Source organism: Hylobates moloch, unplaced genomic scaffold (genome assembly GCF_009828535.3).
Source record: "Hylobates moloch isolate HMO894 unplaced genomic scaffold, HMol_V3 SCAFFOLD_10, whole genome shotgun sequence".
NCBI classification, from domain to species: Eukaryota; Metazoa; Chordata; class Mammalia; order Primates; family Hylobatidae; genus Hylobates; species Hylobates moloch.
In genome coordinates, this window is record NW_026652285.1 from 25,595,210 (window position 1) to 25,611,129 (window position 15,920).

Here is a 15,920-nt window from a genome sequence, read left to right on the forward strand (position 1 = left end):
CAAAGTGCTGGGATTACAAGCGTGAGCCACCGCGCCCGGCCTCTGACTGGCTCTTTACTTCACTAGGGTGTTGTCAAGCTCACAGTGCTTTATAAACTGCCGAAAAGCACACATTATGATTGGTATTTTATTGGTTTTTGTTTTGTTTTGTTTTTTCGAGACGAAATCTCATTCTTGTCCCCCAGGCTGAAGTGCAATGGCACAATCTTGGCTCACTGCAACCTCCACCTCCCGGGTTCAAGCGATTCTCGTGCCTCAGCCTCCCGAATAGCTGGGATTACAGGTGCCTGCCACCACATCCGGCTAATTTTTGTATTTTTAGTAGAGACAGAGTTTCACCATGTTGTCCAGGCTGGTCTTGAACTCCTGACCTCAGGTGATCCGACCGCCTTGGCCTCCCAAAGTGCTGAGATTACAGGTGTAAGCCACCACGCCGGGCCTTATTGTGTTTTTAAAACAGCTTTCTTAATATATAATGAATGTACAATAAACTGCACATAAAGTGTACAATTTGATGAGGTTTTTGGTTTTTTTTTGAGACGGAGTTTCACTGTTGTTGCCCAGGCTGGAGTGCAATGGCGCGATCTTGGCTTATCACAACCCGCCTCCCGGGTTCAAGTGATTCTCCTGCCTCAGCCTCCCGAGTAACTTGGATTCCAGGCATGTGCCATCACGCCCAGCTAATTTTGTATTTTTAGTAGAGACGGGGTTTCTCCATGTTGGTCAGGCTGGTCTTGAACTCCCGACCTCAGGTGATCCGCCCACCTCAGCCTCCCAAAGTGCTAGGATTACAGGCTTGAGCCACCACGTCTGGCCAATTTGATGAGTTTTAATACATGTATATACCTGTGAAACAATTACCACAACCAAGATAATGAACATATTCCTCATCTCCATGAGTTTCCCTGTACTCCTTTGTAATCTACCCCCCACTTCCCTACTGCCATGTTCCCGGCAGTTAGTCTGCATTTTCTAGAATTTTATTTTATTTGAGATGTGATCTCACTATGTTGCTCAGGCTGGAGTGCAGTGGCCTGATCATAGCTCAACCATGTTAGCCAGGATGGTCTTGATCTGCCCGCCTCGGCCTCCCAAAGTGCTGGGATTATAGGTGTGAGCTACCGCACCCGGCCACATTTAAATATTTCAAGTTAATTTTTGTATATGGTATGAGGTAAGGGTCAAGGTTTAGACTAGGTGCAGTGGCTCATGCCTGTAATCACAGCACTTTGGGAGGCTAAGGTGGGTGGATTACCTGAGGTCAGAAGTTCGAGATTAGCCTGGCTAACACGGTGAAACCCTGTCTCTACCAAAAATATGAAAATGAGCTGGGCATGATGGCGCACACCTGTAGTCCCTGCTGCTTGGGAGCCTGAGGCAGAAGAATCACTTGAACCTGGGAGGCAGAGGTGGCAGTGAGCTGAGATCACGCCACTGCACTCCAGCCTGGGTGACAGAGTGAGACTCCATCTCAAAAAAAAAAAACTCAATATTTATATTTGGACAGGCATAGTGGCTCACATCCATAATCCTGGCACTTTGAGAGGCCGAAGTGGGAGGATTGCTTGAGTTCAGGAGTTCAAAACCAGCCTGGGCAACATGGCAAAACCCCGTCTCTACCAAAACAACACAAAAATTAGCTGGGTGTGGTGGTGCGTGTCTGTAGTCCCAGCTACTCAGGAGGCTGAGGTGGGAGGGTGGCCTGAGCCCAGAAAGCAGAGGTTGCAGTGAGTCAAGATCTCACTACTGCACTCCAGCCTGGGGGACAAGGCCAACTCTCTCTCAAAAAATAAAAATTAAAATTAATTAAATAAATATTTACATTAAAATATTTCCAGTTGATTTTTGTACATAGTGTGAGGTAAGGATCAAAGTTTTTTATTTTGGGTTTTGTTTTTCCATATAGCTATCCAATTGCTTCAGCACACATTTGTGGAAAAGATTATCCTTTCTCCATTGAATCTCTTTGGCAACTTCATTTAACATCAATTGATCATACGTGTGTGGATCTATTTCTGTTCCATTAATCCATATATATTTATATATTTATGCTAATACCATTACCGTAGCTTTAAAATAAGTCTTGAAATCATAGAATGTAAGTTCTCTTTTGTTCTTCTTTTTCAAAATGGTTTTGGCTATTTTAGGTCTTTTGCATTTCCACATAAATTTTAAAATCAGATTGTTAATTACTGAAAAAAAAAGGCTGCTGGGGCCGGGCACAGTGGCTCACGCCTGTAATCCCAGCACTTTGAAAAGAGGCTAAGGCGGGCAGATCACCTGAGGTCAGGAGTTCGAGACCAGCCTGGCCAACATGGTGAAACCTCATCTCTACTAAAAATACAAAAAATTAGCTGGGCATGGTGGTGTGCACCTGTAATCCCAGCTACTCAGGAGGCTAAGGCAGGAGAATAGCTTGAAACCGGGAGGCGGAGATTGCAGTGAGCCGAGATCACATCACTGCACTCCAGCCTGGGTGACAGAGCGAGACTCCACCTTAAAAAAAAAAAAAAAAAAAAAGCTGCTGGAATTCTGATTGGGACTGCACTGAATCTATAGATCTCTTCCTTGCAGGAGGTTTTTTTCTGATTAATCCTAGTTGCTCCAGCAACAGTCCTCAACTCATCAATGAGCCCACCTTAACCTAGAACAGGACCAGTTTCACTGCAGGTCCTTAAACCTGTTGCTGCTCCTTAAACACCCTGTGAATGTACACACCTCCAGCCTTTGCACATGTTATTTCCCTTTTTTTTTTTTTTTCTTGAGACAGGGTCTTGCTTTGTTACACAGGCTACAATGCAGTGGCCCAAACATGGCTCACTGCAGCCTCGACATCCCAGGCTCAAGCGATCCTCCTGCCTCAGCTTCCTGAGTAGCTGGGACTACAGGCACACACCACCACACCCAGCTCACTTTCGTATTTGTGGTAGAGACAGGGCTTCGCCATGTTGCCCAGACTGGTCTCGAACGCCTGAGCTCAAGCGATCCTCCCACCTCAGTCTCCAAAGTACTGGGATTACAGGCATGAGCCACCACACCTAGCTCTCATTCTCCACTTACGTCTACTGGGCTCCACCCTACTCACCCTCAGCTCAAATGTTACCCCTCTATGAAGATGTCTCTAACTCATCCCAGACCCTGGCTGAATCATTCATTTGCCTGGGTTTCACACCACTTTGTCCTCATCTCCCTCACAGGCGCACAGAACTTTTAATTACTAGTTAATATCACTTTAAGTGGCCATTACTTGTTTATACATCTTTCTCCCCTATTAGATAGAACTCCTTCAAGCAGGGACCATATTATTTCTTATCTTTTGAATTAAACCTTTTGAGATAATCATAGATTCATATGCAGTTCATAAGAAATAAATACAAAAGAGATCCCATGTACCCTTTTCCCAGTTTCTCCCAATGGTAACATCTTTAAAAACTTTAGTACAATAACACAACCAGAAAATTGACACTGATACAATCCACTGATCTTACTCAAATATCCCCAGTTTTACATGTATGCCGTGTGTGTGTGTGTGTGTGTGTGTGTGTGTGCATTTGTAGTTAAGGACATACTTTTTACTATTTGAACAATGACATTAGGACGTTTTGGAAGTAACGCAGTAAAGGCAGTTAAGCAAGCTACTTAGGGTATCGTTGGAGCCCAGAAGCACCTAGTCCACTTTTGGAGGAGTGGTGACGGTGAGGGAATGGGGAAGGACGTCAGAATATGCTTTGGTCAAGGCCCGCTACTAGTAGCTGCTCAAATAACTGCGTTAAATTATGTTGAACCCAACGCTATTTTCCATGTTTTCTTATGTAAATCCTCGCATCCCTGAGTGTTCCATTATTTTCATATTTATTTGGCAGGTGGAACATTCGAGGCTGGGAGCCCTTACATGCCCCGCGAGAGGTCACGCAGTTAGGAAGTGACAGGAGTGAAGTCAGCCCAAGTCCGCTGACTCCAAGCCCAGTGCTCTCTCCCCCTAATGGCGGTACGCGGGGCACATATCCTTACCACGTATGCCTTATCCCTATTCGGAACTTTGCCTCCAACCCTCTTCCTGTTTTCTTGGCTGTCTTACAAGGGAGCCTTTTCAGGCAGCAACTCCAGAGAGAACCGACGGAGCGTGCAACAGCAAACACTAACAAGACCAGCCAACAGCCACGCGCTCATCACTCCCTGGCCCAGTGCGCGGCAGAACTGGCGCAAGCGCACGCCGGCAGGTTGTACCCAGAATCCGGGCCCTTGCCAGACGGGGGCGGAACCGGAAGTCGCTGTACATCTCATGGTTGCTAAGAAACGGAGCTTCCACAAACCAGATAGAGGTTCTCCAGCTTTTCTTCGATTGTCTCTGCTTTAGCGTCTCTAAATCCAGTCACCATGTCGGACCCCGAAGGCGAGACCTTACGAAGCACCTTTCCCTCTTATATGGCCGAAGGCGAGCGGCTCTACCTGTGCGGGGAATTTTCTAAAGCCGCGCAGAGCTTCAGCAACGTGAGTCGAGCTCTGAACCTATCCATCACCCCATCACCTGTCACTTTTTTTTTTTTTTTTTTTGAGACGGAGTTTCGCTCTTGTTGCCTAGGCTGGAGTGCAATGGCACTATCTTGGCTCGCCGCAACCTCCGCCTCCCGAGTTCAAGCGATTCTCCTGCCTCCACCTCCCAACTAGCTGGGACTACAGGTGCGCGCCACCATGCCCGGCTAATTATTTTGTCTTTTTAGTAGAGATGGGGGTTTCACTGTGTTGGCCAGGCTGGTCTCGAACTCCTGACCTGGTGATCCACCCGCTTCGGCCTCCCAAAGTGTTGGGATTACAGGCGTGAGCCACTGCGCCTGCCCCCTGCCCTCACCTTTTGATTGCAGATAACACTGAGGTCTTGATGATGCCTGGAGGACCCTGTTGTTTCTATTATTCACTGATTTTTGATGGACACACTGCTGTCACAGATAAGCCCTGTGCTTGGCCATTTTCTACCAATTCCCACTTGCGACCTCCATTCTCTGCGTTAACAGTGACCTTTTCCTCTACTTTTACTTAAATGTTTCATGATTAACCGGCCTCCTTCCACAGAGCAGCCTTACCTTCCCATCATTTGCTGGCAGATTGGATGGGAGGTTGCATGCAGAAGCTGCAATGTCTCCAGCACACCGTTGCTTATAAAAGGTGGCCAGTAAGCAACATATGATTATTATTATCAATTTTGAGACGAAATTTTGCTATGTCGCCCAGGCTGGAGTGCAGTGGCGAGATCTCAGCTCACTGCAACCTCCGCCTCCCCAGGTTCAAGCGATTTTCCTGCCTCAGCCTAGGGAGTAGTTGGGATTACAGGCATGTGCCACCACGCCTGGCTAATTTTTGTATTCTTAGTAGAGACAGGGTTTCACCATGTTGGCCAGGCTGGTGTCGAACTCCTGACCTCAAGTGATACACCTGCCTTGGCCCCTCAAAGTGCTGGGCTTACAGAGGTGAGCTGCCGCACCAACCAGCAACATTATTATAGTAACCCTAGTATAAATTGCATCATCTCACCCTAGGGGGATTTGGTGCTGGTTTTTGTTGTTGTTGTTGTTTTGGAGACGTAGTCTTGCTCTGTCTCCAGGCTGGAGTGCAATGGTGTGATCTTGGCTCACTGCAGCCTCCACCTCCTGGATTCAAGTGAGTCTCCTGCCTCAGCCTCAGGCACATTGCTAAGCATACTGGATTTTTGTTGTTGTTGTTAAGATGGAGTTTTGCTCTTCTTGTCCACGCTGGAGTGCAGTGGCACAATCTCGGCTCACCCCAACCTCCACCTCCCAGGTTCAAGCGATTCTCCTGCCTCAGCCTTCCGAGTAGCTGGGATTCCAGGCATGCGCCACCATGCTCGGCTAATTTTGTATTTTTAGTAGAGACGGGGTTTTTCCATGTTGGTCAGGCTGGTCTCGAACTCCCCACCTCAGGTGATCCCCCTCACCTCAGCCTCCCAAAGTGCTGGGATTACAGGCGTGAACCACCCCGCCCAGTGCATACTCAATTTTATAGATTAGGAAGTATACAGAAGTTGAGCAACATGCCCAAGGTCACTGAACTAGCAAGTGGTAGAGGAAGGATTCAAAGCCGGGCTCAGACTCCAATGCTGACGTGCTAACCACCAAACTACACATCTGACATCTGCATAAGGGAACTGTTTTTTTGTTTTGTTTTGTTTTTGTTTTTTCAGAGACAGGATCTCGTTCTATCTCCCAAGCTGGAATGTGGTGGCACAATCACAACTCAATACAGCTTCAAACTCCTGAGCTCAAGTGATCCTCCCACCTCAGTGTTCCAAGTAGCTGGAGCTACAGGCTTACACCACCATGCCTGGCTAATTTTTTCTTTTCTTTTTTTTTTTTTTGTAGAGATAGGTGTTTTGCTATGTTGCCCTGATTGGTATTGAACACTTGAGCTCAAGTAATACTCCCGCTTTGGCCTCACAAAGTGCTAGAATTACAGGTATGAGCTACAGTGCCCTAAAAAGATGTTTTTATGACCATTTCTTTTGCTCCAAATTGCCCACTTCTTATTCTAGATGGAGTGGTAGGATAACCCTGTAGTCTCAAGACTTCCTGTAAGATCAAGCTTCTCAATAGCTCCCCAGAGTCGTTTGTCCCATTCAGTCACCAACCATACCCTAAAACCAGAAATGATGACCAGATAAGTGAACAATTGAGGTCGGGAGCCCTGTCCCCACTTATTCTCCTCCTGCTGGATCATGTCCCATCCTGAAGTACCCCCCGGCAGTGAAAAAAGAACACCCTGAGGGAAGGGTAGCCTTGGATGAGAAGCAGTCACTTTCCAGAAAGACAGTAGCTACTTCCCCTTCTTAGAAAAGTAGGAAGGTCTTAGAAAGGGGTGGGTACCAGGAGACAGAGGGTTGCAGTGAGCCAAGATCGTGCCATTGCACTCTAGCCTGGGCAACAAGAGTGAAACTCCGTCTAACAAAAAAAAAAGACCAGGCCAGGTGGCTCATGCCTGTAATCCCAGCACTTTGGGAGGCCAAGGCAGGTGGATCACCTGAGGTCAGGTGTTCGAGACCAGCCTGGCTAACATGGTGAAACCCCGTTTCTACTAAAAATACAAAAAGTCTACCGGACGTGGTGGCGAGTGCCTGTGATCCCAGCTACTCCGGAGGCTGAGGCAGGAGAATCGCTTGAACCCGGGAAGCGGAGGTTGCAGTGAGCCGAGATCATGCCATTGCACTCCAGCTTTGGTAACAAGAGCAAAACGCCATCTCAACAAAAAAAAATTAGCCAGGTGTGGTGGCGGGCGCCTGTAGTCCCAGGTACTTAGGAGGCTGAAGCAGGAGAATTGCTTCAACCCGGGACTCGGAGGTTGCAGTGAGCAGAGATTGTGCCACTGCACTCCAGCCTAGGTGACAGAGTGAGACTCTATCTCAAAATAGAAAAAGGGGGGTGGGTACAGTTAGATGCCTCAGGAAGGACAGTACCACCACAGACTATAGTAATCATCTCACACAGAAGAGAGGGCACTGGGAGTGGGGATATTGCCCTCAACCCCACTTTAGGATCAAAATCACAGTTTCATTTTCCTGGCATTTTCTTTTTTTTTCTTTCTTTTTTTTTCATTTTTCTTCTTCCTTCCTTCCTTCCTTCCTTCCTTCCTTCCTTCCTTCCTTCCTTCTTTCTTTCTTCTTTCTTTCTTTTCTTTTTTTTTTTGACAGCATCTCACTCCATCACCCAGGCTGGAGTGCAGTGGCACGATCTCAGCTCACTGCAACCTCTGCCTCCCAGGTTCAAGCGATTCTCTTGCCTCAGACTCCCGAGTAGCTGGGATTACAGGTGCTCACCACCATGTCTGGCTAATTTTTGTATTTTTAGTAGAAATGGGTTTCACCACGTTGGCCAGGCTGGTCTCAAACTCCTGACTTCAAGTGACCCATCCACCTTGGCCTCCCAAAGTTCTGGGATTACAGGTGTGAGCCACTGCACCTGGCCTCTTTTTGTTTTGTTTTGTTTTTTGAGACAGAGTCTCATTCTGTCACCCAGGCTGAAGTGCAGCGGTGTGATCATGGCTTACTGCAGCCTCGACCTCTCCAGGTTCAAGCAATCCTCCCATCTCAGCCTCCTGAGTAGCTGGGACTACAATCATGGACCACCACGCCCAGCAAATTTTTTTGTATTTTGTAGAGACAGGGTTTTGCCATGTTGCCCAGGCTGGTCTCAAACTCTTGGGCTCAAGCGTTCCGCCCACCTCGACCTGCCAAAGTGCTGGGATTACAGGTGTGAGCCACCACTCCCAGCCTTTTCCTGGTATTTTCATCTTAATCCCTGGATATAGTGATTAGTTCTTGATTAGCTACATAAAAAGAGAAGGCTACTGGAGTGGTTAACCCACATGGCAGATTGTCCTCAAGTCCACTTCAGAATGCTTGGCCTTTGAAATTTGCTTTGAGTATGATGTGTTGCCATTTCAGGTTTGTAGTTGAGTTTGGTGTGCACAAAATACCCTACAGTTCTATTGCCTGAGGGGACTGGGGGGCTCTCAGACATTGGTGGAAAGTCAGCGTATCCACAGAGTAACATATTCCTACTCTTCAGCCAGTGGCTTCCACAATAGCCATGATTTGACCTTGTTCAAGGTGAGCCATATGCAGATAATCAAGTTGACTGAGCGCAGATTGGAGTTGTTCTACTTAGGAGCCAGAGGCCTGTGTGCTGGCCTGAAGAATCCCCTTGAACCTCTGCAGGAGGGTTTGGGCTGCCCTTCCCACTCCAGCTTCTACCTTGCTCTTCATGCTGGCTGTCAACCTGACTGGTTTCTTTGTTAGGCTCTTTACCTTCAGGATGGAGACAAGAATTGCCTGGTTGCTCGCGCAAAGTGCTTCCTGAAGATGGGAGACTTGGAGAGATCCCTGAAGGATGCTGAGGCTTCGCTCCAGAGTGATCCAGCTTTTTGTAAGGTGACTGCATGGGCGGGAGGACTCGATCCTGCCATTGCCTGTAGCAACTTCTGGTTGCAAGTAGTTGTAACAAGTAGTTGTTACAAGTAGAACCAGCCAGACTGCCTAGTGTTTGATGCCATTTTCTCTTCCTAGGTCATTGCCTAAGTCCCTGCCCCCTGTATTCCAACCTTGACCTTCAACCCAGGACCCTTCTGTTCCACCACATGTGAGTCCTATAAGGCCTTATCTTTTCACATTGATTTGATTTCCTCCCATTCCAGGGGATTTTACAAAAGGCTGAGACACTGTACACCATGGGAGACTTTGAGTTTGCCTTGGTATTCTATCATCGAGGCTACAAGCTGAGGCCTGATCGGGAATTCAAAGTTGGCATTCAGAAAGCCCAGGAAGCCATCAACAACTCAGTGGGAAGTGAGTGACCACAGGGCCTATGCCCTTATCCAGGAAGGTCCTTGGAATCCTTAGGTTTAGAGGAAGGCTGAGGTACAGCAGATAAGCAGCCACCACCAGGCCCGCAGGGAGTCCTACACCTGGATTTGGCTGCTGCAGTGTTGTTGAGGATTAGCTGGGCGTGGTGGCGGGTGCCACCTGTCTGCTGGGAGGACCATTCCCTGACACACACACTGATCTCTGAGCGCTGCAGCCTTGGGTTTTTCTAAAGGTCAGATTAGAAAGGCTGTTTCACTATATCCAGGGATTAAGATAAAAATACCAGGAAAAGGCTGGGAGTGGTGGCTCACACCTGTAATCCCAGCACTTCGGCAGGTCGAGGTGGGCGGAACACTTGAGCCCAAGAGTTTGAGACCAGCCTGGGCAACATGGCAAAACCCTGTCTCTGAAACAGATTATACTGTTTCAAAGTAGGCCTGTCTTTAGCCCAGTGTCAAAAGCTATAATGCGGTCCTGAGCCCAGCCTTCTGTAGTCCCTGGCTTCCTCCCTCACCAGACGCATACCAAGGGCTGGCCTTAGCCATCAGCATTACGGCAGGGCAAGAAGGAGAGCAAGTGAGAGCTTGCTCTGTCGGTGGCGGGGCCTGGAAATGGACAGTTTCCCCTGCATCCTTGGCCTCCCTTTGTTTGGAAATCTGGCTGCCATAGCCTTGGGCTAGCGGGGGCTGTTAGCTCCTAGGAGTTATACCAAACAGCCTGCACCATTTGCCTGCTAGGCTGTCTTAGGGCCAGCTTTGCCACAGCCTCCACCATCCCTCTGCCAAAGGCAGCCATTTCCACATAAAAATATGTGATAGGTCATGCCTGGGGGGCCTGGCCGACATGAGCTCCAGCTTCTTTCCTTGCAGGTCCTTCTTCCATTAAACTGGAGAACAAAGGGGACCTCTCCTTCTTAAGCAAGCAGGCTGAGGTAAGGGCCCTGGTTCTGTGGTTGTATCCCTCCAAGGGAAGAGGCTGTGTGTGCCTGAGAAGGGGTCTTGGGAGCCTAGCTGCAACCCAACCAGTCATACTCCATGACTCTTGGCCCACAGAAAGGTCCTGGAGTTGGAGGAATCTAGGATCACAGACCCTAGGGCCATGGCTGGGTACACTCTGCTCCTTGCTGAAGCTCTGTTGGGTGTTGCTCCATTTTCTCAGAATATAAAAGCCCAGCAGAAGCCTCAGCCCATGAAACACCTCTTACACCCCACCAAGGGAGAGCCCAAGCGGAAGGGCTCGCTCAAGAGTGAGAAGACTGTCCGCCAGCTTCTGGGGGAGCTCTACGTGGACAAAAAGTATTTGGAGAAGCTCCTATTGGATGAAGGTTTCGGACACTTTGTTGGCACGGGGCCTTGGGGGAAAGGAAATCTGGGTGGATGCTTCCTGCATGAGCTGAAGGCAGAACCTGTCATATAATATTAGCTGACATGTACCTATGGACAGGTTTTATTAGCATTCTCATTTTACAGATGAGGAAACTGAGGCGCAGACCAACGGAAACTAAGGTCACATATAGGTAGGCAATGACATGGCTTATATTAGAATCCAGAAGTCCAATTTTAGAGCAATGCTCCTAAGTGCTATGGTACCCTGGGAGGGAACAACAGAGATTTGGTCTCCTTTACCACCATAGTCCCTGAAGGGACATCCCCTTTGCCTTCAGTCTTTACAATGGGCAAAGGAATCCAGCGGACAGGTGCTTAAACCCGAGGTTATTAGTTCTAGAATGCTCTGAAACATCATCTGGTCCAAGTTCTCCTTTCATAGATAAGGAAATAGAGACCCTGATTGGGAAAGAACTTTTATAAGTTGACAAACAAGTTCATGGTGGAGTCAACATCAGAACCCAGGCCTCTGACCTCCAGTCCAGTGCTCTTTCTTTTAAAGACAGAGTCTTGCTCTGTTGCCCAGGCTGGAGTGCAGTGAAGCAAACTCGGCTCACTGCTACCTCCACCTCCTGGGTTAAAGCGATTCTCCTGCCTCAGCCTCCCTAGTAGCTAGGACTATAGGGGCCCACCACCACGTCCGGCTAATTTTTTGTATTTTTAGTAGAGATGGGGTTTCACCACGTTGGCCAGGCTGGTTTCGAACTCCTGACCTCAGGTGATCTGTCCACCTCGGCCTCCCAAAGTGCTGGGATTACAGATGTGAGCCACTACACCTGGCCAGTCCAGTGCTCTTTCCACCACACTGCTGCCAGTGACAGGATGAAGGACAGAGGCCTGAGATGAACGTCTCACATCAACATGGGGATGGGAGTATTGCCATTAGATGATAAGCCTGAGCAGGGTCACCTGTGAATCAAATGCCTCTTCTCCAGAATTGGCTTCCCAAGGTCATGTGTAGGGTTCCCTGTTCCGTGACACAGGAACACAGGAACAGCTTCACTGCTGGCACATCTCCTTAGCAACAGGCCTGAATGCCTCCTATTCTCCAGAGGACCTGCTGCGGAGGGAAGGGGTGGCTTGAATATTACCTCAAGTGGCCTTGTAGCTTTGCTTCTGGCTGTAACCTCTGGCCAGGACTTGGGCACCCCCCTTCCAGCTCCCAGCGTGCACAGGCCCACTGGGCACCTGGGAAATCACTGGGCACTGGCAGCCTGGGCCAGATCGTGCATTTAGACTCAGTGTTATCTGAGGACACAGCTTGAACTGGGGAAGCCCCGAGGCTTCTCAGCGAGCCATCCACCAGCTGCCCCTTCTGGCCAGCTCCTCATGTCTTGCCATAAGGGGCCCATACCATGGAACTCCTGAAAGTGGGGCTCTGGCTGCATCCTGGCCTGGATAAACCCACTCTGCCACCATACGCACTCACATTCCTCTCTGTTTCAACAACTCCAAGCAGAGCTCTTCACAGAGGGCCCTGCAGCAGCTACCGGGAGGAAACAGGAGGCAAATCCCTTAGAGGCCTGTTCTCCTTGGCGCCTCCTCACACCCCTTCCCCACAGACCTGATCAAAGGCACCATGAAGGGTGGCCTGACTGTGGAGGACCTCATCATGACGGGCATCAACTACCTGGATACTCACAGCAACTTCTGGAGGCAGCAGAAGCCAATCTACGCCAGGGAGCGGGACCGGAAGCTGATGCAAGAGAAATGGCTGCGGGACCACAAACGCCGTCCCTCACAGACAGCCCATTACATCCTCAAGAGCCTGGAGGACATTGATATGTGTAGGTGTTGTTCTCAGAGGGTGGGGCAGGTGCCTCCAGTGCCGTATCAGGTGGGGAAGGAGCAACCATGTGTCTTGAGCCCCTGGTCTCTCTGACCTGCAGATGGTGTCTGCAGGAAGAGGAGTTACCCTGTCAGCTAAGAGGAGGCTGCCCTGGCCTCCACAGCACCCCTTTCCTTTCCCAGTGCTCACAAGTGGCAGTGCTGAAGGGAGTCTTCAGAAAGCTGAGAAAGTGCTGAAGAAGGTACTGGAATGGAACAAGGAAGAGGTACCCAACAAGGATGAACTGGTTGGAAACTTGTATAGCTGCATAGGGAATGCCCAGATTGAGCTGGGGCAGATGGAGGCAGCCCTGCAGAGCCACAGAAAGGACCTGGAGATCGCCAAGGAATAGTGAGTGCCCCAGGGGAGGCCACTGGCGTGAGCCTACAGAGGAGGACACCTGGGGCTATCTGAGGCCCTTGCCAGGGCTGCCGGTGGCTTGACTCCCATTTTCTGCTCTGCATGCCCAAGGTGGATTCTCCTGGAGGTGGGGACCACCTGCCCAGGACTGAGGGTGGGGGAACCTAGACTGTTAGCTTTTTTGCCACCAAAAGGGTAGTGGCTCAAAATTCCAAAAAGCTACCCAATGATCTGGCTCTTAGGGATGTTTATATTCTTACATCATCTTAACAAGCATGCATGAAGCCCCAGACATGCCAGATGCTGCTAGTGTGGGAACACAGTAATAACCAGACACAAGGGCCATTTCCCTGCAGATGTCAAGCAAAAAGGGACATAGCTAATTAATTGCAATTGTGATAAGTGCCACGGAAGAAAAGTACAGGATCCAGTGTGGTGAGAAATACATTCCAGGAGGACTTGATGACATTGGGGAACACACAGGGCCTATGGAAAGGCCCTGAGACAGGAGGGTACTTAAGCCTGGAGAGCACAGCATATTGCCAGGGAGAGTGGCCAAGAGGAGGCTGAAGGAAGTGGGCAGGGGATGGATCAAACAGGGTCTTGTAAAACCGGTGCTGACCAAGAGCACAGGCTGTGGAGTCAGGCAGACCTAGGCTGTGGAACTTGCGCCACCCAGCCGTGGGACCTGAGATAAACCACTTTAGCTCCCTCAGCCTCAGGGTCTCCTCCTCTGTTAGCTGGGCATCCTGTAGGGCGGAAGGGAGGATGAAATGCAGAAGTACCTGTGCAGACCTTAGGACAGTGCCTGGTATCCACAATAGTAGTAACACCAGCTCTCCAGAAATGAGCTCTTCTCAAGACTTGCTGGCTTCCACCCAGAGGTTCCATCACTTTGTCAGCATCCTGGTTCTACCCTTTGGAGTCATTCTTGACTCTTGGATCCAACCATCTCCCATGCACAAATGAGTTAGGAATCTTTACTTCTCGCTAGACCTCTCTCCTGAGCCTCAGACCTGTGTGTCCAGCAGATTCTAAGACATTTCCACCTGGATGTCCCACAGGAATCCTAAACTTAACATGTCCAAATCGGAATCCCTTATCTTCCTCCCAAACTTACTTCTTGAGAGTTCCCCATCCCCGAAGATAGCACTGTTGGCCACTCAGTCCCCAAGCCAGAAGCCCGGAGGCTTCCCAGATACCTCCCTCCCCTCTCTGTTTTTGCCATATTGCTCAGGTTGGTCTGGATGACAGGCGTGAGCCACCGCGCTTGGCTCCCTCACTGTTCATGCCCAGCACCGGCCATGTCTTGTCCTGTCCATACTTTCTCTGTTTCCCTCCCACAGCTCAGTCCAGACCATCCTTACTTCTTGCCTGTTTCCTCTGACCTGGGCTTCCTACAGCTCAGCTGGCCTTTCTCTGAAAAACAACTCCTGTGGTTGGGATGAAGTTTCAATGCCCTGCTCAACACAGGTTGCCCTTCTTCACTTGACTTCTCCTGGCCTCTCTTGACCTGGCTTTCTCCAGGCCCCCAGGCATTCTGGGCCCCAACCAGTGCAGAGCTCTGTGCATATCCTCCAGCCCCAGGAATGCTTTCCCTTTCCCCAGCACTTGCTTTATCAAGCTGCCGCCACCCATTCTTCAACATTTCAATAAAAGTTGAAAAGCCTGCCTCCTAGGCCGGCACGGTGGCTTACGCCTATAATCCCAGCACTTTGGGAGGCCAAGGTGGGTGGATCACGAGGTCAGGAGATTGAGACCATCCTGGCTAACATGGTGAAACCCCATCTCTACCAAAAATACAAAAAAAATTAGCCGGGCGTAGTGTTAGCTGAGTGTGGTGGCGTGCACCTGTAGTCCCAGCTACTTGGAAGGCTGAGGCAGGAGAATGGCGTGAACCTGGGAGGTGGAGCTTGCAGTGAGCCGAGATCATGACTGGGTGACAGAGCGAGACTCGTCTCAAAAAAAAAGAAAAAAAAAAAGAAAAGCCTGCCTCCTGCCCCAGGGGGTACAAATCCCTCCCCTGGGCTCCCTCTCCACAGGTAGCCTGTCTGTCCTGTTAGACTTTGGACTTTGGAAGGTGCTATTCCCAGCATCTGCCACACAGTGGGCATGTAATGAATGTGTGCTAAGTGACTGAATAATTTGAGATGGAGTTTCACTCTTCTTGCCCAGGCTGGAGTGCAATGGAGTGATCTTGGCTCACTGCAACCTGCAACCTCCGCCTCCCTGGTTCAAGTGATTCTTCTGCCTCAGCCTCCCAAGTAGCTAGGATTATTGGCAGCCCGGCTAATTTTGTGTTTTTAGTAGAGATGGGGTTTCACCATGTTGGCCAGGCTAGTCTCTGACTCCTGACCTCAGGTGATCCACCCACCTCAGCCTCCCAAAGTGCTAGGATTACAGGTGTGAGCCACCGTGCCCAGCCTATTAGTTTTTAACATCCACGAATGGGCCTCACCCAGGCTTACTCCAGTCTTCCTTGTGAGTCCCATGTGCTCCAGGAGCTCCCTCATTCTAATCAGCCACTTGCTAGATTAGCCATTTACTAGTCTAAGTGGTTTATTCAGTGCCCACGGCACTCATTTATTTCTCTGAATTATCTATAAATTATTTGATCACATGCTTTATTTTTGCTATTATGATTTTTAGTACATATTGTTATGAAAAATGAACATATTACAGCTTATTCACTCATTCAACTCGCCAGTACAGAGCACCCACTCTAGAAGAGGGGATCCATTCCGACGGGCTGTGACAGCAGCAGGTGCACAGTGTGGTCCAGGGGCCAAGGAGACAGGCAGGTGGGAGCTTGGCAGGTGCCTCAGGGAAGGCAGCAGGGTCAGCAAGGTGGGCAAGGAGGAGGGAGAAGGGGACCTTGGGCAGGGCAGAAAGATGTGGCAGGGATGGAGGACTTGGAGAACCACAGGTAGGTAGGTGTGGCAGGGCTAGGGACCAGGGCCTGCAGGCAGTGGGAGGTCTG

At 49.6% G+C, this 15,920-nt stretch overlaps 2 protein-coding genes across 3 annotated transcripts in view; one reads left to right on the forward strand and one right to left on the reverse strand.

Annotated features, from left to right (window-relative positions):
- The window catches only part of ACLY (ATP citrate lyase), a 65,541-nt gene extending 61,462 nt beyond the window's left edge, over positions 1-4,079 (reverse strand). The window contains exon 1 of one of the 2 annotated variants that reach the window (XM_058445026.1): positions 4,012-4,079. The gene's annotated coding sequence lies outside the window, so the exon portion shown is untranslated. The remainder of the gene's footprint in view (positions 1-4,011) is intronic. The other variant, XM_058445027.1, reaches the window with a different exon arrangement.
- A 191-nt stretch (positions 4,080-4,270) lies between these two features.
- The window catches only part of ODAD4 (outer dynein arm docking complex subunit 4), a 40,202-nt gene continuing 28,552 nt past the window's right edge, over positions 4,271-15,920 (forward strand). Inside the window, exons 1-7 of the mRNA XM_032163630.1 lie at positions 4,271-4,491; positions 8,804-8,935; positions 9,199-9,349; positions 10,237-10,298; positions 10,526-10,691; positions 12,315-12,539; positions 12,724-12,931. Of these exons, the coding sequence (XP_032019521.1) occupies positions 4,378-4,491; positions 8,804-8,935; positions 9,199-9,349; positions 10,237-10,298; positions 10,526-10,691; positions 12,315-12,539; positions 12,724-12,931 (1,058 nt within the window). The 5' untranslated portion in view covers positions 4,271-4,377. The remainder of the gene's footprint in view (positions 4,492-8,803; positions 8,936-9,198; positions 9,350-10,236; positions 10,299-10,525; positions 10,692-12,314; positions 12,540-12,723; positions 12,932-15,920) is intronic.